Source organism: Mus caroli, unplaced genomic scaffold (assembly GCF_978045245.1).
Source record: "Mus caroli unplaced genomic scaffold, Mus_caroli_1 scaffold_15, whole genome shotgun sequence".
Lineage (NCBI taxonomy): Eukaryota > Metazoa > Chordata > Mammalia > Rodentia > Muridae > Mus > Mus caroli.
In genome coordinates this window covers 88,828,836-88,850,870 of record NW_028227270.1, presented here as the reverse complement: position 1 = coordinate 88,850,870, position 22,035 = coordinate 88,828,836, and the positions used below count along the sequence as shown (strand labels likewise).

Sequence of the window (22,035 nt, the reverse complement as noted above, 5' to 3'; positions counted from 1 at the left end):
ACTAAGCAACACATAGATTGAAAAGCCTTGTGCCTGAGGCTGAGCTCTGTCCTTATCATGGCATCTGATAATGTAAGTCACAATATTTCTGTGTCTCCATATCCTCATGTACAAAATATTCTCTTTAACCACCAGAGTAAGGAGATCAAATGAGAAAATAGTGTAGCATGCTAAGTGATACTGTTCTGCACAAACAAACAAATTAATAGCAACAAAAGTAAGAAAGCCACTAAATGCTGATATTGACCTCTAAAGCAATGTTGGTATCATTTGAGTTATCATCGAGATTTAAAAGTATCTTCAAGAATTATTTAAAAAATTAAATGTATATAAAGTTATGTCAGTAGAGAGGCGGAGAGGACCTGGGAGAAGGGTAATATTTTTAAATTTTAATTTTAAAAAAATCTTTAAAACTCTTAGAATAAACCATATGAATAAATCTTCAAAAAAAAAAAAAAAACAATGTACAAAGATCCAAACTGAACCAAATATAGAAACAAAAAAGTGCTATTTTAATACAGAACTGCTGTTACTTGAAGGAGCAGGGACATCTGACCTGAAGAACGCTAATGAGAGTGATGCTGTCCACTGGTCTCTGACAGTTGTCTACACAATGCTACCGTAATAACCAACCAAGATGGCACTAAGCTGAGGGCAGCTATAGGACAGGTATCCACTGCTCAGTTCAGCTGCAGTCATTCCTGGGTGAATAACTGTGACCAGATGGGCTGAGAGTACTGAGATTTGAAATTATCTTAACTAAAAATAGGAAGCAACAGAAAAAAATTAGAAAAAAAATTACTTACTTCCTTCAATATGAGCCTGAGGATTCTTATATAAATGTTCAATTCGACCTGTATTAAATGAACTAGATCGCCGTACTATTCCATGGACCTGAGTTTTAAGTATAAAAAGAAAAAAAGAAAATTATAAATATAAAATGAGGATTAACAAACAACTCAGAAGTTCATTTGCTAATAAAAAGTTCTAGAAAAACTATAAACAGTAGTACTTTTACATGAAATTTGTAAATTATGAGAAAGAGTTCCAGAGTTTAGTTTCTGCCCAGCCACTGCCTGTGTGCTAGGAGCACACTGCTTCTGACTTCATCCAGGGTTTCTCCTGTCAATCTAAATGTAAGCAACTAGACAACTACAAGGCTTCATGCAGTTACAAATACTCAGGTTTGACTTCTAAGCATACTCGGTCATACTGATGGCAAGCCTATTTCTGATTTGAAAATGAAGACAAACTTGAGGCTGCAGCTGTAAAACTGCTTTTTTAAAAACTGTTTAACAGAGAGCATAAAGCTTCCACAGTTTCCCCAAGTTCTCAGTGCTACGTCAAATTATATCACTTTCTGGAAGTATAGATAAAATCAGAGAGCAACTGCTGTTGTGCAGCTGTATGGAAAAGTTAGAAAGACAGACTATAAAGATGAAGGAGGAGATTTTTATATTACTAAATTTAAGACGCAAAAGATTCAAAGGTTAAAAAAAACTTAAAAAATAAAATCTTGACATGGCCTTGGTCAGTGTGAAGGGATAAAGTCACTGTACAGCAAGGCATACCTGCCTGATACTAAAGAAAAGACTACTGTGTGTGTCTGACACATGAGAGAAATTGCTCCACACTTGGTCCCACTTCCTCCTTGTGTCAAGATTTCTCCCTCTGTGCTGCCAATGCTAACATCAGCTTATGTCACCAACTGCCCAGGTTCCAGTTGCACTGGTGGCAGTTTTAATCCTTGACTTATTTTAGAAGTGTTCCTTCTAATGTTGGGTAGATTTGTTTGCAGCTGAATACACTTCTATATTTTAACTCAATCGTTTTCTGTCTATTTTAACCCAAAATTAATCCCTGGCATGACTCAAACATTCCAAGTGCAAAGGGGAATTATAAGCACATAAGGCCTTCTTTCAAACAGGAAGAAATGTCATCGCTGTTTCATATGGCATACACAAGAAACTGACTTCTGCTAAAGACACAGCATACCCACAATTAATACTTCAGCTAGTTAGCTGTTTTTGCCAACAGAAAAGCATGTAACACCATTTTCCAAAAAAACAAAACTCAAGAAAAGTTGGTAAATAAGAAAATACCTTAGGAAAGAAATGTTGCAAACTTCACTGTCATTTTAGGAGGCAAACATAAAACTGAAGAAGCATTAAATTAAAATGCATTATTAAACTTATAATGAACTGCAAGTTACACCAATCCATAATATTAATGAATATTATTAAATAAGGGACAATTTCACATTTTACTAAGGCATAGGAAACTTGGTATTAAATCAAAGTTACTTCTAATATACAGATTTCTCCAATATAAGTGTTCTACTGTATTCAGTAAACATTTTATTTTGATCTAAAATTGTAACTTATGTGAAAATTAAAATATAGTTATTATTTGGGCAGCCTTCTCTTGATTACTGAATTCTAGAAAAATCACATATTCCAATAGACAAAAGCACACAGAGAAATGCCCTAAATAAAACAACTTGAAAGGTTTTGATAAAGAATACTGTACAATCTTAACAGACTTGGACACCAAGTTCAATCAAATATAAGCACATATTTACTGTCACATCTACGAAGACAGCCAATAAGCACTACTTTTTGTTTTGTTTTTCTGTAGAGAAAAAAAAATGTTTTAATTTCCACTCACTCCCAACTTTTGGCATGTGTATAGAAGGGAAGAAAGACTTGCCAAATACTTAATCCATGACAGCAGGTATTATTCTAAGAACTAATGAAAGCTGAGTCTGTCTGCTTCTAAGGCAGGTGAAATACAAACATTAAGACAAGCCAAAATGTGTGCAAACTTCATAATCTAGTTAAGAATTTAAGATTAGCAGCTTTTTCTTTACAGAAAGAAAATAGGTAAGTCCTTTTTCATGACTGGGGAAGAAAAGAGGATGTGAATTAGGAAAGCAAACTGAGAAAATAAATAAGCCAAGTGACCTTTATATAAACTTAATCAGACTTGTAATTAATTATTCTAGCTCAGGACATCTAAGTACTTACGTGGAAGAGGATGATTTAACATACAAAGCTCATGCCTCAGTCAAAATTTCAAGTTTTCCCAATATCAAAGCAAAGATGGTTTGACTTCAAAATGTTGAATTCAAATTACGTGCTAAAACATGGAAATGTGGGGTTTTTTATTTCATTTTTTTATTAAGAAGATAGGTGATCCACACCACTGGATTTCAAATTCTCCAGTATCTACATTGTTTTTGGAGGAGGATGGCCTCCCAAGGATGGTTAGTGCCATTCATCTTTGGAAAGTATGGATCACTTAGATTGTATCAACAGCTGACATTTACCTGGCAATGACTACATACTAGACACTGGTCTTTATGACACAGAATGGCCACAAACCAACAACTGGTCTTTACTGGTGGTAAGTACAGCAGATCTTTACAATCACCATACCACAAATGAGAGCACTGTCTGACAATGCATAACTCATACAGCTAAAGGGCACACTGGTTTTATCCTGACAGTACACTGCACAGTTTAAAGATTAAATCTATATGAAGATTGGCCTTTTTTCTAATCAAAGTACCAAGCTCCTAAAACAGCAAACAATTTTGAAGAAAAATATCTCAAAACGCCTCACATACAAAGGAAGAGGAAGAAGTCCACATTCTAAAACACACCTCTCACATAACATCAGACTGAATTGAGTCTCTTTTCTGCTTTGACACTCCATCTTAGGGAGGTGGTCACGGTTTCTTTACTAGAAGGGAAACCCAAATGAACTTGTTCTTGACATTAAATTCTGATACTCTGTGTTGGTGTTGTTTGTTTATTAAAAAACCGATTATCTTCTTATAATCACAGATAACGTTAGCTTTTGCAGAGTTCAACTTGTTTTTTGTTTGTTTGTTTGTTTGTTTGTTTTGTTGGTTGGTTGGTTGGTTTGGTTTGGTTTGGTTTGGGGTTTGTTTGGTTTTTTTTTTTTCAGTATTAGACTGTATTTCTCACATTTTTTTTCTCTGTGAAAAATGAGCAGACATTGTAGTGGTCACCATGCTGCCTGTCAGCTATCTAAACTCGTGGTGCTGAGAAGGCAGGCACACTAGAATGTACTTCCATAGCAGGTTTCCACTACTGTTGACCTTCCTTTCTCCCTGGGAATATGAGGGAATGTCTAAGGTCTAGAATCTTAGGCAAGAAAACATGCCTGCTTTCATATTGCAAGTCATGAGTTAGACTATAGTATCTTCTACAGTTATATGCCCCTGCTTGTCCCCACTCACTCTCTCTGCCACTCTAATATCAAGGGGCACCTTGTATCTCACAGAGCTCCCCTGACTGTTTCACAAATGCTCTCTCATCCAATCTTCTCAGGAATCTTGGACAATAGACAGATGTGCCCATCATCCCTACTTTACAGACAAAACAAACAAACAAACAAAAAATAACCAAGAAATCTAGAAAACAAAGTTTTAGATGGGTCAAGAAATTTGACTAAGGATACAGAGCTAAGCAAGAACAGAGAATTTGTATACAATAAGCCAACCAGTACCCAAGCCCCAAGGCTGACTGCTATGAGGACTAGACCACTTATTTACCTTCTTATTCTAAGCTATATAAATAAAAGAGATATGGACACTAAGCTTTAGCAAGGTACAGAATACACATACTACATACATATAGGATATATAAGGTGTCCCCAGGGTGACTGTCCATAACACCTGACAATTCTTGATTTTCCTCACTATGAAGACATCTGCAGATACTAAAAAATGAACAAGCAGTCAGACATGCTGACACACGCCTGTAATCCCAGAACATGGTAGAACTGGGGCAGAGATGAAGCATATATATATATATATATATATATATATATATATATATATGTAAAACCTTAAACTTTGAATATCCATAGACTCTAAAACTATGGAGACAACAATCTGCAGCCTGTCTATCTGTTGTGAACAAGGACAGACTTTTCTGTATTCCCTAATTAATACAGCTAGTTATGTAATATTTGCATTATTCTGGGTATAATAACTATCTTAGTGATGATTTCATATACATAAAATATGTATAAGCAATATACTAATAATATTTTATATAGGTAACTTAAGTGTCCTCAGACTTTGATATATGCATAAGCTCCTGGAACCAATCCCTTGCAGATTATCAAAAGATAACTAACTGTATTTCACTTCTTTATTTTTGAAGGCCCATGGAGAGTGTGTTCATATGCAGAGGTTTCAGTGACCACATTAAACAGCCATGGTCCAAGCTTCATAAATCTAAAGGTACATGGATAAAGGATGCTATTGCTTTGCTTACATGTTGCTCCATGATAAAAGTTTTCTATGCCTGTTTTCTTGTTGTTGTTGTTGTTTCTTAAGTACAGATGGAACAAAGGGACTTATTTAACTGTGTTATTTTCCCCACTGATTTAGCTCTGATCTTCTACAGGCATGCTTCACCATACTAGGCTCCCTGTATCACTGACAGCAAATCCAAGTCTGCCTCTTCTATTCCAAGAACACAGCAGCTTCACCGTGGTGCCCCTCAGTGCTCATCTAGTCCTGGCCCACACTTTGCTACCAAACCTATGTTGCTTCTAGTTATTTGTAAGCTTCCTACTTCTGAATAGAAACTGAATTTGAAAACAGTCAAAGTAGGTCAGAGGTAAGGGCAGCAAGGTAGCTTAGCACATAAAAGTATATGCTGTCAAGCCTGATGACCTGAGTTCAATCCTCCCAGAAAACAGAACTAGCTGCCACAAGTTCTCTTCTGACCTTTACACACACATGCTGCAGCACAAACACATATGCACATGAAGTAAAAATGTTTGGTGTAATAAAAAATACTTAAACAGTTCAGAAGTAAGGTCCAACTGGTTCACCCAGTCTAGTCATTCACTACCGTTCTTCTCATCCTTTACACAGTAGAACCCTATCTGTTCACAAGAAGGCAGCATCAGCAGCTCCCAGGGACATGTAAGAAAGGTCAATCACAAGCTTCTGAAGCAGCCTGTGTGTGTCAGCACTAAAGGCTGAGAGTGCACTGAGGTAGAAGTTTGCATTCATCCAAAATTGCTGTCACTGACTCTGGACCCAGCTGTGGTCGGCCATGTTTCCAGTCATTCAATTACACACAGTCTAACTCTACCCTGCTCATGATGAGATCTTGAATAACCAAGAACCGCAGCTGATAATCCTGGAAATTTTCCAATGCTGTCTATTTTTTATCACCCTAATGTTTACTTGTGACCAAAAGCATAAAAAGATAAAGCCTATTTCACTGTAAATCAATTAACTGTGATTTGAGAAGTAAGTCTTCTGCTGTCTTTCTGTAACAGAATAAAATGTACTCTTTTAACTTCAAATGCTAATAGAATTCAAACATTTGCAGCTCACCAGGCATTCCTATTTGCAAATCTTGCATCCTGCCTGTCTTTTGAAGCCTGTTATTTCCTCAATGAGACACCAGAATAGAGCTTTACAGGACAGTCTTCTCTGCCTTCTCCAGCAGCATTCAAAGCAACACATATGCAACTCTCCTGCTTGCAAATGACAACACCTACACAGCATGACTAGTCCCAAGGCCTGCCCACCCACTAGTCCACTCATTAGAAAAGCATAGAGCCACACACTTCCTTGTCTACAGACTACATTCAGTCACTGCCTATTACTTCTAACTTCATTTCTACTCACAGTCCCACAGGTCCACCTCTAAGTACAGCACAACACATCTCCATCTTCAATACTACAATAACTGGGCTTACCCAGCTCCTTATCCTAATTCTCTGGCAACTCACTCCCATCACTGGCAACCATACACCTTGTAGCAGCAGGTCATACATATCTGAAAGAGCACTTCAGATGTATCCCTACCATATTCTCCTGATACTTACTAACATATACCTGAACAGCTTAACTAAACAACTTCTTCCTAAAACCAATACTCATTATTACCTGCTGTAAATCACTTTGCTTTTGTTCATTAGTCTCAATTACTACAGCAATCTATTCCTATAGATGTGTACAAAGATACTCCCATAATTACACGTGTCTTACTTTCATATTGAAGATATAAAACTACTATAGAACAGAGGTTCCAAACACTGCTATGACTTCTGATACTCATAGCTATCAGAAAATGCTGAGTTGTAATAAAATAAAAAAAAAAACTAATCCCATTTTCCTTCAAATCCTGTTAGCAAGCCAAATTATTGCAGTTCTTTTCCATTTGTCCAACTGAACATTTTTATACAACACTGCTACAATTAATGGTAGAAAAGAGAAAATATAAAACTATTAACACAAACATTTCCAAAGCAGGTCAGAATATGTGTAAGCCTATAAGTTTTTATTCTGTATAGATCATGAATTTATTATACATAAGTACCTGCAGAAAATGTTCTTTAAAAGTAAGGAATATTCACTAAACTACATGAGATGCAATACAAATCATTTCTAATGTTGAAGAAGAAAACACAGTGATAATAGCAGCAACAATGGATCTGACAGATTCTTCTTCAACAAAATATACAGCTGCCTATTAGAAAGCAAACACCTCCAGGCGTAAATCTTTCACGCAAGCTTGCCAAAGATCAGCTTCTACTTTATTGCTCTGTGCAATTTCCAAATTAAGTGACTTTACCATGAGTGGAACTTTTTAATGTAGCACATTACATCATAAATTAACCCTAACACTCTTACAGTCAGGCTCACGCAGGCTGCTGCTTTATCAGGGAACAAGGGAGACGTGCAGAAGAGCTGAAGCCCATGTGCTCACCACAAGATAGACAGCACAATGAGCTGGCAGCATCACCGGCGCCATGGCAGAGCCATGCTTGGATTCTGATTTGTTATCAGAGTTTCCGTGGAAAGCACACACAGAGGAAACAAGGCAGCTGCATCCTAGCAATCCCGGGCAACCCCAGCAGCACCGAGTCACTCACCTCGTATCCTTTCTCCAACAGGAATTCTGCCAAGTATGAACCATCCTGGAAGAGAGGGAAAATTGAGAAGAGTTACACGGATGGTGACAGGTACAGAATGATGATCTACTCTAAGAGTTTGGAGACCATCATTTGAAAGGAAATTTAAATAGAATAAAAATCATAGCAACCAAAATAAAAACAAAACTGCTAGTGGCAACAGACAATGAATGCTTTTCCACTATTCACGGAGCAGAGAGTAGCCCATGTAAGCATCACGGATTAGAGCAACAGAGAGAGGACAGCGTTTCAGAATCACATGGATTTGGGTTCAGGTTTTGTTACTTACAGGCTATATGAAATATGCAACTATGTTAGAGAAGTAAATTGCCTTGGTGCCATAGGAATACAATATTCTAGTGGGGACACTATTTAATAAAGAAACTCTGGAAGTTCAAGGGGATATAGAGAGCACAAGGTGTTGACATTGCTGACAGTATCTCCAAGAAGGTCTCAGGGACCAAGGTTAGTAGCTAAGCCCTAGGGCTGTAGAAAGTGGGTGAGTTTAGAGGGGTCAGAGGAGTAGAGGATTCAGAGGGTTTACAGGACGGGGTACAATGAAAACTGCTTGATCCTATATATGTGCATATATACAAACTTCTTTTTTTTTTTTCCTTTGGTTTTTCGAGACAGGGTTTCTCTGTATAGCTCTGGATGTCCTGGAACTCACTTTGTAGACCAGGCTGGCCTTAAACTCAAAAATCTGCCTGCCTCTGCCTCCCAAGTGCTGGGATAAAAGGTGTGTGCCACCACACCTGGCACAAACTTCTAAAGAGGAAACTGTTGCTATTTGATGATATAATAAATACAGGAGTTAATCTTACAACATGCAGTAACTCCTACCTTAAAGTTATCTGAATAAGCACGGAGAGTCTCAGCTGATAATAATTAGTTTAGAAATTTCTAGATAGGAGTTTCTATTTAAATAATTTCATGTCACTTTAAGAGGAAAAATGTGGTATATCTAATTAAACTACTCTGAGGTCAAAAGTTGAACTATTATTATTCAAGGAGTATTAGCTTCCCTCAGAAAGGGAGATGGTCTTGCACTTTTGCGTAACTGCTCTTCAGCTTTCTGATCCAATGGGGAGTCCCTTCTAAACTCAGACTTAAATGTAAAACTAAGGGTACAATTAATACAAATATATGTTCTGAAAAGTAGCTTGAGAATTTGGATTTTCTTGGGTTTCATAAGTTTAGAAAAGATTAAAATATCTTTTTGAAGTACAGAAATCCCTACCAAATATTCCAGGAAAAAGAAAAGTGAAGCACATCTCAGTATTACCATGATCCCACCTAAAGCTGGACCTGGAGACATCCTATGGGCTCTGAAGATGACAGGGCTGCCAAGTGAGCGTTGACAAAATTGGTGTAGAAGTCCTACATGAACTCACACAGAATGTCAAGGCCAGGGATACAAAGGACACATTCTGTGGTTCATTAAAAACTCCAGCAGACTTTCTTCTGGATTCTTGATATATATATTCTGGTTTATAGGCTCATGTGGAGAAGAGAGTTTGGCCTTTTCATTTCAGTCTCACAATGTATGTAGGCTTTTACATACATTTAGATGCTGGTTAAAATAAGTAACAAGGCTGACTGATTCAAGCCAAGCCAAGCCGAGCTGGCCTATAGGATCACTGTTTCCTTTAGTGGGTAGTGGGGTAGTCCTTCATTAATAAGAACAAATTATTAAAGAAATAGCTGCAATGATAGTAATTTGACTCTAGTCTCTAAAGTCCTAGAAAGCAGACTTGCTTTTGTTAGTCTTGTTACCGTGAAGCTGCCAACAGGACACTTTCTATTCTTTACCCACTTGGGATAAAACAGAATGATTTATGTGCTAGCACACTCACAGAGAATGGGGGCAGCGGGAGTGGGGGCTCATGGTAACTCTGCCGGGCCTCCCTGGGTAGGGAGAGCTGTGATTATCCAGAAAGCTGATGTGAAACAGGCCTGACTAGGACTGAACTCTGTCAATAAGGTCTTGTTCTTCTCACCCAGGCTGCTCCTCAAACTTTCCAACCACACTGGAACATTCTGAACCAGCAGTGGCACTCACTTCCTCCTCATTTCCTTGCCAGGCCCCTCCAGTGATAGGGCCCAGGCTGCACAATGAGTGGGAAACCAGCCGAGCAAGGGCTCTTGGTCTCAGGCCCAGGGAGCTCAGCTGGCCTTTCCCCCTCATCCTCTCTACTGGCCCTGGGGGACTGCTGGGAGACATGGTATCTGAGCAGGCCGCCAAACCAGCAGGATAGCTGATAGAGAATGCTCCAATCAAACTAATGACTGAAACGTCGCACCAAGAACGAGTAAGTAATATTAAGTTATTACAGTTGACTCTGGAAAACAAAGAAAATTGGCTACATCTACCCATTTGCTAGGACCCAGTATTAATTCCAGTCAGGTTCAAATTTTGTTACTAAAAACTTTTTAATCGGAGAGATAATGTCTCAACTGTGACCTTTTTAAATTTAACTCTTCGTATGGTTATTAGAGGTATCTATTTTATATGAAATTCCACACAGTTTGAGATAATCACTATGGCTTCACTACTTTCGAAACAGAAACTTTCTCTTTTTCTCTCACACAAGAACTTGGTAAGAAGAGTTAAACAATCTTTTGTCATCTCAGATAACTGAGATGTAGTTTAACATCTCAGTTATAGTTATAGTATAGTCACACAACTAGTTATAGTTGAAACTAATACTAGAATCCAACTCTTTCATTATCTGAACTAAAAAATAATCGCCCTCAACTATGCTCCTGGGAGCTACCAAAACATGACAAACCTCAACAAAGTAATGCAAGACCATTAAAGTATTCATTTTCAAATTAACTTGATTTGGCCCTTTCCCATTACAGGGTGTTTTGTGGATTAAACAGTGCTTCCAGTTTCAATCAAGCAACCCAAACACAAAGAAATCCTGTAATTGTAGAATACTCTAGAAGAGAAGAGAAAGAAAGCATGAGTGCCTGGGATTTCTCAGGGCGTGGATCTGGGCATGTGCACCCCCATGAGGCAACACAGTGCTATGTGGAGGGAGTGTTGCTTTGGTGGTACATACATGTCGAGAGATGATGCCCCTTTACAGGACCTAAAAATACAAGTTTCCATGTGGCTGATATCTATCATGTATGTATAGATTGATAAGTTTTCATGGGCAGTAAGAAATATTCCACAAAGAGCCACATATAATTTAAGCATTATTCTAGAAGGCTCATATTTCAACTACTAATGAGCACTATGTAAAACTCTGGATCTACAAACACAGAAAAGTTATCCCTTTCTATCAAAAGCCATAGATGGGAATTGAAGGTAAAAGGTACAACCGGACTTCAAACTCAATGGGCAGACAAATAAACAGGTGTTATCATCCTATAACCAATACTAGTTAGTGTTTCTATTCTGTTTTCTATCAATGTACTTGTAGCCAATGTGAAGAAATGAAAAGGGAGAAAGGATACTGCTGACATGTGCAGGAGAGTTGAGCCTGTCTGGAAGGCATGCTTCCATTTAGGCACCATTTGGGAGCCCCTTTGAAAGGATGAGATGGAAGAAACCATGCCACTGAAACAGAGCAGTCTTACTAGCAGGTCCCATCTGAATAACTCTGAATGTGGCATAAAACAAAGTAAAAATGGTTTAAATTTCATGATATATATTTTGGGGATTTTTTTGTAATTGAATTAAAAATAGTTCTTAATCATGAACTCCGTGCATGCAAAGATACAGTATCAAAGGTTGGACATGCCTGGCAGGAGACAGAATACAACATCTGCATGAAGAGAAAGGGCTTATTTATAGTGACTTCCACATTCTTTCCCTATATATATTTTAATTCCTCTAAAAAGGACTGCCAACAGTTTGAAGCCAGCCTGAGGTACAGAGTTAGTTACATAACAGTCTGGGCTACACTGAGAGACTGTCTCAAGCAATAAAAAAATAATAAACATACCCCCAAAAGCATCTTTTCAGCTAATCACTACTACAATATCAAAGTATTCTGTACTTCTAATAAGGACTATATCACCTCAATAAATACAGAAGGATGCTGTTTTAAATCAGATTGAAATTTTCTAGTAATTTGATCAGTGAACTATGAATTATTCAGGAATAGAATGTATTTAACAAGGATTGACACCTGGTTCATGTTTGTAGCAAATCACTGGACAATACCTATGTCAAACTTAGGATTCAAAAGACCATGGGCACCAAATGCTCTAATGCTCTTGTTTTACAGATCTGGAAATTGAGATTCAAAGAAATTAAGTGTTTAGTGTAAAGTTACACACTGGGAGAGTAGAACCTGCATGCCCTCGTAGTAGTAGTAGTAGTAGTAGTAGCAGCAGTAGCAGTAGCAGTAGCAGTAGCAGTAGCAGTAGCAGTAGCAGTAGTGGCAGCAGCAGCAGCAGCAAAGTCTATAGAATCCCAAAGCTTAGAATTCTGCACTAAAATCTAAACAATTCATCATGAAGGTGTGCACCTGTCATCCCAGCACTAAGAAGGGTCAGCAAAAGGATTAAAAGAGAGGCCCCTTGGTCTTGCAAACTTTATATGCCTCAGTACAGGGGAACGCCAGGGCCAAGAAGTGGGAGTGGGTGGGTAGGGGAGTGGGGGGGGATGCAGACTTTTGAGATAGCATTGGAAATGTAAATGAAGAAAATACCTAATTTTTTAAAAAAGAGAGAGAGCCTGGACTACACATAAAGCTATGGCTCAGAAGCACAAAACTCAAACTACTGGGTACAGCTAAGTATGTAAGATGCTTAGTCTAATGCATTACTATATGAAGGACAGGAACAAAATCAATCATGATGAATCAACAATAAGAAACTAAATAGTAAGAAGGTATTTCAAACATGTATTCCCACCTTGTAATCTTTAGAATTCAAAATTATTTCCCCATACAAGTTGCTATCACCAAAGAATAGACTTTCACTTCCACTTACTTCCCTGTAGAGGTGATCATAGCAATTCAATATGATGGTCAACCACTTCAGGACAAAAGAACTGTCTATGTCCAGCCAAGACCCTCTATAGCCACCTTTCTCTCTCTACCAGGAAAAGGGCCTTCTAAGCAGGTCTCCTTGTCTCATACATGATGAGAAGGAAGAATGGCTCTGCAGCCAAGTTCTGACTGCCCAGTTACGGTTGGTATTAATACATAGGTTCCAGAAAGAGGCAATTCAACTCTAGTCATCCTACACATCTATCATAACCCAATAACCAAAATTGGAAGGGAAGCCCAATTATACCTAACATTTCAATCTACCAAATAGCAAACATCTTACTAAAAAGTAATCCTTTATGTCATTTTCCATATGTGGGGTGTGTGTATGTGTCTGTGTGTGTGTGTGTGTGTGTGTGTGTGTGTGTGAGTGTGGACATATGTGTTTTGTGTGGGGATACACGCATGCATACACAACACAGGACACAAACTTCAACCTCACAACTTTTTGAAACAGTGTGTGTTGGGGGAGATAAAACACTGTAAAAGTCAGAAGATCAAGATGTCTGCTGGGAGATATCTCCCAAGAATGACAGAGACATTACAATCAAGATATGGCATCAGTAGAACTGCATAAGCAAGACCATTACAATGATGACACAATAAGCGTGGTACAGAGAAACTCAAAGGACCCTATGCCTAGACAAAGAACAATAGGTAATTAATGACTATTGAGAGAAGGAGAATCTGTCTTTCCCAGAAATACCAACGGTCAGCCTTGAAATCATATACATACAAGCAACACTAAATTGTTGCTTCTAAAGGGCTGCAATCTAAAGGGTTGTATTTGTATATTTATGTTATACATACATATATATGTACATACATAATGTGTGTGTTAACAATAATCATCTAGTCAAAGAAAAAAAGGCCATGAATTTGAAAGGGGGAAAAGAACAGGTGGATTAGGAGGAAAGGAAAGGGAAGGAGAAAATGATGTAATTACATTTTAATGAATTTTTTTTTAAAAAACACTATTAAGAAAGAAATGACACGTGCCATCAAAGCAGCATGAAGAAACTTCTAAGGTGATCAGATTACTAATGAGGCATGCTTTGATTCTAGTGGTGTCCATGCTATATGCTGCCTGCACTTGGTTACTTAACACCTAAAATATGGCAAGATAGCCCTTTGTAAGCTTCCCAAAATCAGCTATGGACTCCCAACCAATAATGCTTGTAAAATATTTACACATGTATGCACATAGTTAAGAAAATGGCTTAGAATCAAAGCTCTATCATAAATTAATGATTGCTGACCCAGGGGGCAAGATCATGAGTTGTTCCTTTTGTCTCTCTTCTCTACTTTCCAATCACTACATCAGACTATTATAGAAAGGAACATCAAATATTTATACAAAATTTTATAGTAATTAAAAATATTACATGCTTTTTTTTGGCATTTAAGGCACTGCATAGTAGTTTTATTTCCAAGATTTAATAATAAAAATTTAATAAATAATAAAAGCATGTACAAGAGAAATTTGCTATGAACGGAATACAATGTTTTTAATAATTAATATGTCAATTTTTAAAATGTGGTCAATTTTTTGTTTTGTTTTTTGAGGTTTTTTGTTGTTGTTGTTTTTCTTTTTTTTTTTTTTTTTTTTAAGAAGCTCCAATGAGGTTTATTGGAATAAGAAAACTACAAAGGCATGATTGGTTCTTGGGGTGGTGAGAAAAGTATTAGAAAAAAAAACACAATATATGGAGATCTATACATGGGGATTTTCTTTTTATTTATTTTTTTGGGGGATTTTATACTTTCTTTTTTTTTAATATTTTTATTACATATTTTCCTCAATTACATTTCCAATACTATCCCAAAAGTCCCCCATAGCGCCCCCCACTTCCCTACCCACCCATTCCCATTCTTTTGGCCCTGGCATTCCCCTATATTGGGGCATATAAAGTTTGCAAGTCCAAAGGGCCTCTCTTTCCAGTGATGGCCGACTAGGCCATCTTTCGATACATACGCAGCTAGAGACAAGAGCTCCAGGGTTCTGGTTAGTACATCATGTTGTTCCAACAATAGGGTTGCAGATCCCTTTAGCTCCTTGGGTACTTTCTCTAGCTTCTCCATTGGGAGCCCTGTGATACATCCAATAGCTGACTGTGAACATCCACTCCTGTGTTTGCTAGGCCCCGGCATCGTCTCACAAGAGACAGCTATATTTGGGTCCTTTCAGCAAAATCTTGCTAGTGTATGCAATGGTGTCAGCGTTTAGAAGCTGATTATGGGACGGATCCCTGGATACAGCAGTCTCTAAATGGTCCATCCTTTCATCACAGCTACGAACTTTGTCTCTGTAACTCCTTCCCTGGGTGTTTTGTTCCTAATTCTAAGAAGGTGCACAGTGTCCACACTTTGGTCTTCATTCTTCTTGAGTTTCATGCGTTTATCAAATTGTATCTTATATCTTGGGTATCCTAAGTTTTGGGCTAATATCCACTTATCAATGAATACATATTGTGTGAGTTCTTTTGTGATTGTGTTACTTCACTCAAGATGATGCCCTCCAGGTCCATCCATTTGGCTAGGAATTTCATAAATTCATTCTTTTTAATAGCTGAGTAGTACTCCATTGTGTAAATGTACCATAATTTCTGTATCCATTCCTCTGTTGAGGGACATCTGGGTTCTTTCCAGCTTCTGGCTATTATAAATAGGGCTGCTATGAACATAGTGGAGCATGTGTCCTTTTTACTGGTTGGGACATCTTCTGGATATATGCCCAGGAGAGGTATTGCTGGATCCTCCGGTAGTACTATGTCCAATTTTCTGAGGAACCGCCAGACTGATTTCCAGAGTGGTTGTACAAGCTTGCAATCCCACCAACAATGGAGGAGTGTTCCTCTTTCTCCACATCCTCGCCAGCATCTGCTGTCACCTGAATTTTTGATCTTAGCCATTCTGACTGGTGTGAGGTGGAATCTCAGGGTTGTTTTGATTTGCATTTCCCTGATGATTAAGGATGTTGAACATTTTTTCAGGTGCTTCTCTGCCATTCGGTATTCCTCAGGTGAGAATTCTTTGTTCAGTTCTGAGCCCCATTTTTTAATGGGGTTATTTGACTTTCTGGAGTCCACCTTCTTGAGTTCTTTATATATATTGGATATTAGTCCCTTATCTGATTTAGGATAGGTGAAGATCCTTTCCCAATCTGTTGGTGGTTTTTTTGTCTTATTGATGGTGTCTTTAGCCTTGCAGAAGCTTTGTAGTTTCATGAGGTCCCACTTGTCAATTCTCGATCTTACAGCACAAGCCATTACTGTTCTATTCAGGAATTTTTCCCCTGTGCCCATATCTTCAAGGCTTTTCCCCACTTTCTCCTCTATAAGTTTCAGTGTCTCTGGTTTTATGTGAAGTTCCTTGATCCACTTAGACTTGACCTTAGTACAAAGAGATAGGAATGGATCGATTCGCATTCTTCTACATGTTAACAACCAGTTGTGCCAACACCATTTGTTGAAAATGCTGTCTTTCTTCCACTGGATGTTTTTAGCTCCCTTGTCGAAGATCAAGTGACCATAGGTGTGTGGGTTCATTTCTGGGTCTTCAATTCTATTCCATTGGTCTATTTGTCTGTCACTATACCAGTACCATGCAGTTTTTATCACAATTGCTCTGTAGTAGAGCTTTAGGTCCGGCATGGTGATTCCACCAGAGGTTCTTTTATCCTTGAGAAGAGTTTTTGCTATCCTAGGTTTTTTGTTATTCCAGATGAATTTGCAGATTGCACTTTCTAATTCGTTGAAGAATTGAGTTGGAATTTTGATGGGGATTGCATTGAATCTGTAGATTGCTTTTGGCAAGATAGCCATTTTTACAATGTTGATCCTGCCAATCCATGAGCATGGGAGATCTTTCCATCTTCTGAGATCTTCTATAATTTCTTTCTTCAGAGACTTGAAGTTTTTATTATACAGATCTTTCACTTCCTTAGTTAGAGTCACGCCAAGATATTTTATATTATTTGTGACTATTGAGAAGGGTGTTGTTTCCCTAATTTCTTTCTCAGCCTGTTTATTCTTTGTGTAGAGAAAGGCCATTGATTTGTTTGAGTTAATTTTATATCCAGCTACTTCACCGAAGCTGTTTATCAGGCTTAGGAGTTCTCTGGTGGAATTTTTAGGGTCACTTATATATACTATCATATCATCTGCAAAAAGTGATATTTTGACTTCATCTTTTCCAATTTGTATCCCTTTGATCTCCTTTTGTTGTCGAATTGCTCTGGCTAGGACTTCAAGTACAATGTTGAATAGGTATGGAGAAAGTGGACAGCCTTGTCTAGTCCCTGATTTTAGAGGGATTGCTTCAAGCTTCTCACCATTTACTTTGATGTTGGCTACTGGTTTGCTGTAGATTGCTTTTATCATGTTAAGGTATGGGCCTTGAATTCCTGATCTTTCCAAGACTTTTATCATGAATGGGTGTTGGATCTTGTCAAATGCTTTTTCCGCATCTAAGGAGATGACCATGTGGTTTTTGTCTTTGAGTTTGTTTATATACTGGATTACGTTGATGGATTTCCGTATATTGAACTATCCCTGCATCCCTGGGATGAAACCTACTTGGTCAGGATGGATGATTGTTTTGATGTGTTCTTGGATTCGGTTAGCAAGAACTTTATTGAGGATTTTTGCATCAATATTCATAAGGGATATTGGTCTGAAGTTTTCTATCTTTGTTGGGTCTTTTTGTGGTTTAGGTATCAGAGTAATTGTGGCTTCATAGAATGAGTTGGGTAGAGTACCTTCTGTTTCTATTTTGTGGAATAGTTTGTGAAGAACTGGGATTAGATCTTCTTTGAAGGTCTGATAGAACTCTGCACTAAACCCATCTGGTCCTGGGCTTTTTTTAGTTGGGAGACTATTAATGACTGCTTCTATTTCTTTGGGGGATATAGGGCTGTTTAGATCATTAACCTGATCTTGATTCAACTTTGGTACCTGGTATCTGTCTAGGAACTTCTCCATTTCATCCAGGTTCTCCAGTTTTGTTGAGTATAGCCTTTGGTAGAAGGATCTGATGGTGTTTTGGATGTCTTCAGGATCTGTTGTTATGTCTCCTTTTTCATTTCTGATTTTGTTAATTAGGATGCTTTCCCTGTGCCCTCTAGTGAGTCTGGCTAAGGGTTTATCTATCTTGTTGATTTTCTCAAAGAACCAGCTCCTTGATTGGTTGATTCTTTGAATAGTTTTTCTTGTTTCCACTTGGTTGATTTCACCCCTGAGTTTGATTATTTCCTGCCATCTACTCCTCTTGGGTGAATTTGCTTCCTTTTGTTCTAGTGCTTTTAGGTGTGTTGTCAAGCTGCTAATGTGTGCTCTCTCTAGTTTCCTTTTAGAGGCACTCAGAGCTATGAGTTTTCCTCTTAGAAATGCTTTCATTGCGTCCCATAAGTTTGGGTATGTTGTGGCTTCATTTTCATTGAACTCTAAAAAGTCCTTAATTTCTTTCTTTATTCCTTCCTTGACCAAGGTATCATTGAGAAGAGTGTTGTTCAGTTTCCACGTGAAGGTTGGCTTTCTATTATTTATTTTGTTATTGAAGATCAGCCTTAGGCCATGGTGATCTGATAGGATGCATGGGACAATTTCAATATTTTTATATCTGTTGAGGCCTGCTTTGTGACCAATTATGTGGTCAATTTTGGAGAAGGTACCATGAGGTGCTGAGAAGAAGGTATATCCTTTTGTTTTAGGATAGAATGTTCTGTAGATATCTGCCAGATCCATTTGATTCATAATTTCTCTTAGTTTCACTGTGTCCCTGTTTAGTTTCTGTTTCCATGATCTGTCCATTGGTGAAAGTGGTGTGTTGAAGTCTCCCACTATTATTGTATGAGGTGCAATGTGTGCTTTGAGATTTACTAAAGTTTCTTTAATGAATGTGGCTGCCTTTGTATTTGGAGCATAGATATTCAGGATTGATAGTTCCTCTTGGAGGATTTTACCTTTGATGAGTATGAAGTGTCCCTCCCTGTCTTTTTTAATGACTTTGGGTTGGAAGTCAGTCTTATCAGATATTAGAATGGCTACTCCAGCTTGTTTCTTCATGCCATTTGCTTGGAAAATTGTTTTCCAGCCTTTCATTCTGACGTAGTGTCTATCCTTTTCTCTGAGATGAGTTTCCGGTAAGCAGCAAAATGTTGGGTCTTGTTTGTGTAGCCAGTTTGTTAGTCTATGTCTTTTTATCGGGGAGTTGAGTCCATTGATATTAAGAGATATTAAGGAAAAGTAATTGTTGTTTCCTGTTATTTTTGTTGTTAAAGTTGGCATTTTGTTCTTGTGGCTGTCTTCTTTTAGGTTTGTTGAGGGATTACCTTCTTGTTGTTTCTAGGGCGTGGTTCCTGTCCTTGTATTGGTTTTTTTCTGTTATTATCCTTCGAAGGGCTGGATTCGTGGAGAGATAATGTGTGAATTTGGTTTTGTCGTGGAATACTTTGGTTTCTCCTTCTATGTTAATTGAGAGTTTGGCTGGGTATAGTAGCCTGGGCTGGAATTTGTGTTCTTTTAGTGTCTGTATAACATCCGTCCAGGATCTTCTGGCTTTCATAGTCTCTGGTGAAAAATCTGGTGTAATTCTGATAGGCTTGCCTTTATATGTTACTTGGCCTTTTTCTCTTACTGCTTTTAGTATTCTATCTTTATTTAGAGCATTTGTTGCTCTGATTATTATGTGTCGGGAGGTATTTCTTTTCTGGTCCAGTCTATTTGGAGTTCTGTAGGCTTCTTGTATGTTCATGGGCATCTCTTTCTTTAGATTTGGGAAGTTTTCTTCTATAATTTTGTTGAAGATGTTTGCTGGTCCTTTGAGTTGAAAATCTTCATTCTCATCCACTCCTATTATCCGTAGGTTTGGTCTTCTCATTGTGTCCTGTATTTCTTGGATGTTTTGAGTTAGGATCTTTTTGCATTTTACATTTTCCTTGATTGTTGTGCCGATGTTCTCTATGGAATCTTCTGCACCTGAGATTCTCTCTTCCATCTCTTGTATTCTGTTGCTGATGCTCGTATCTATGGTTCCAGATTTCTTTCCTAGGGTTTCTATCTCCAGTGTTGCCTCATTTTGGGTTTTCTTTATTGTGTCTACTTCCCTTTTTAGGTCTAGTATGGTTTTGTTCATTTCCATCATCTGTTTGGATGTGTTTTCCTGTTTTTCTGTAAGGACTTCTACCTGTTTGATTATGTTATCATGTTTTTCTTTAAGGATTTGTAACTCTTTAGCAGTGTTCTCCTGCAATTCTTTAAGGGATTTTTGTGCTTCCTCTTTATTGTCTTCTGCCTGTTTAGCAGTGTTCTCCTGCATTTCTTTAAGTGTGTTATTAAAGTCCTTCTTGAAGTCCTCTATCATCATCAGGAGATATGCTTTTAAATCCGTGTCTAGCTTTTCCGGTGTGTTGGGGTGCCCTGGACTGGGCGAAGTGGGGGTGCTGGGTTCTGAATGGTGAGTGGTCTTGGTTTCTGTTAGTAAGATTATTACGTTTACCTTTCGCCATCTGGTAATCTCTGGGGTTAGTTGTTATCGTTGTCACTGTTTAAAGATTGGAGCAGAAGCTGTGTTCCACTCACCAGCAGTCTCTAAATCCTGCGGCGGGGGTCGTGGGTAGCTGATGGTACCCTGGTGCTGGTCCAGCCGGAAGAGGCCTGTGGTCCTACTCAGGCCGTTTTTCTGCTTCCCTAACTAATGCAGTCTCTGGTCCTGGGTGCAATTGGATTGGAGCAGAAGCTGTGTTCCACTCTCCAGAAGTCTTAAGATCCTGTGGTGGGTGTTGTGGGTAGCTGGTGAGTGTCAGCTGACCCTGCGCCCCAGCTGCCCTGGTGCTTTTCTGACCGGAAGAGGGTTGTGGCCCTATGTAGGCCGGATTTCTCTCTCCCCAACCAGAGCAGTCTCAGGTCCCGCGTGATTGGACTGGAGCAGAAGCTGTGTTCCACTCACCAGCAGTCCCAAAATCCTGCGGTGGGGGTCATGGGTAGCTGGCGGGTGTCAGGCAACCCTGCGCTCCTGCTACCCCGGCGCTGGATGAGGCCTGTGGCCCTACTCAGGCCGGTTTCTGCTTCCCTAACTAATGCAGTCTCAGGTCCTGCGCAATTGGATTGGAGCAGAAGCTGTGTTCCACTCACCAGCATTCCCAAAATCCTGTGGTGGGGGTCGTGGGTAGCTGGCGGGTGTCAGGCAACCCTGCGCTCCCGCTACCCTGGTGCTGATCTGGCCGGATGAGGCCTGTGGCCCTACTCAGGCCAGTTTCTGCTTCCCTAACTAATGCAGTCTCAGGTCCCGAGCAATTGGATTGGAGCAGAAGCTGTGTTCCACTCACCAGCAGTCCCAAAATCCTGTGGTGGGGGTCGTGGGTAGCTGGCGGGTGTCAGGCAACCCTGCGCTCCAGCTACCCTGGCGCTGATCCAGCCGAATGAGGCCTGTGGTCCTACTCAGGCCGGTTTCTGCTTCCCTAACTAATGCAGTCTCAGGTCCCGCGCAATTGGATTGGAGCAGAAGCTGTGCTCCACTCACCAGAAGTCTTAAGATCCTGTCATATTACATGCTTTTAAGAGTGTAAAATGTACAGGACAATCTGGATCTAAGAACATTAAAATAACAATGACATTTAAGAAAAACGGAAGGGTTTTTTTGTTTGTGATGTTGCATATCATTCATCTGGCAACTCTTGATTATCCTCTCTCTCACCTATTTTCCTAACAATTTCTATCCATTTTATCGATCAGTGTAATTTGAAAATATCTAGAAAACAGGAAACTACCTAATTTTTATTTTCCACAAAAGCTAGTCACAAACTGATTCAACAAGGTTTTGGTCAGTAAAGACCCAGTGATGTAGTTTGAAATCTATGTTCCTTCTAAACTGCAAATGTTTGTTGTGCATCCTTAGTTCAGAGAGTCAATAAGAAATGGGTAGTTCAGCTTTCACTGCCAGAATCCTATCCACTGTTGTTCCTTTATATGTAAGCTCCTTCACTCAAACCTATTCTTCTTTCCTATTTCTCTGAGTCTCTATTGAGCCACCTCTCTGACTCTGCAAA

At 38.8% G+C, this 22,035-nt stretch overlaps 1 protein-coding gene across 1 annotated transcript in view; it reads right to left on the bottom strand.

Moving 5' to 3' along the window:
* Gmds (GDP-mannose 4,6-dehydratase) overlaps positions 1-22,035 on the bottom strand; it is a 531,248-nt gene that overhangs the window by 412,207 nt on the left and 97,006 nt on the right. The window contains exons 2-3 of the mRNA XM_021180416.3: positions 7,939-7,983; positions 807-894 (exon numbers count right to left, since the gene is read on the bottom strand). Of these exons, the coding sequence (XP_021036075.1) occupies positions 807-894; positions 7,939-7,983 (133 nt within the window). The remainder of the gene's footprint in view (positions 1-806; positions 895-7,938; positions 7,984-22,035) is intronic.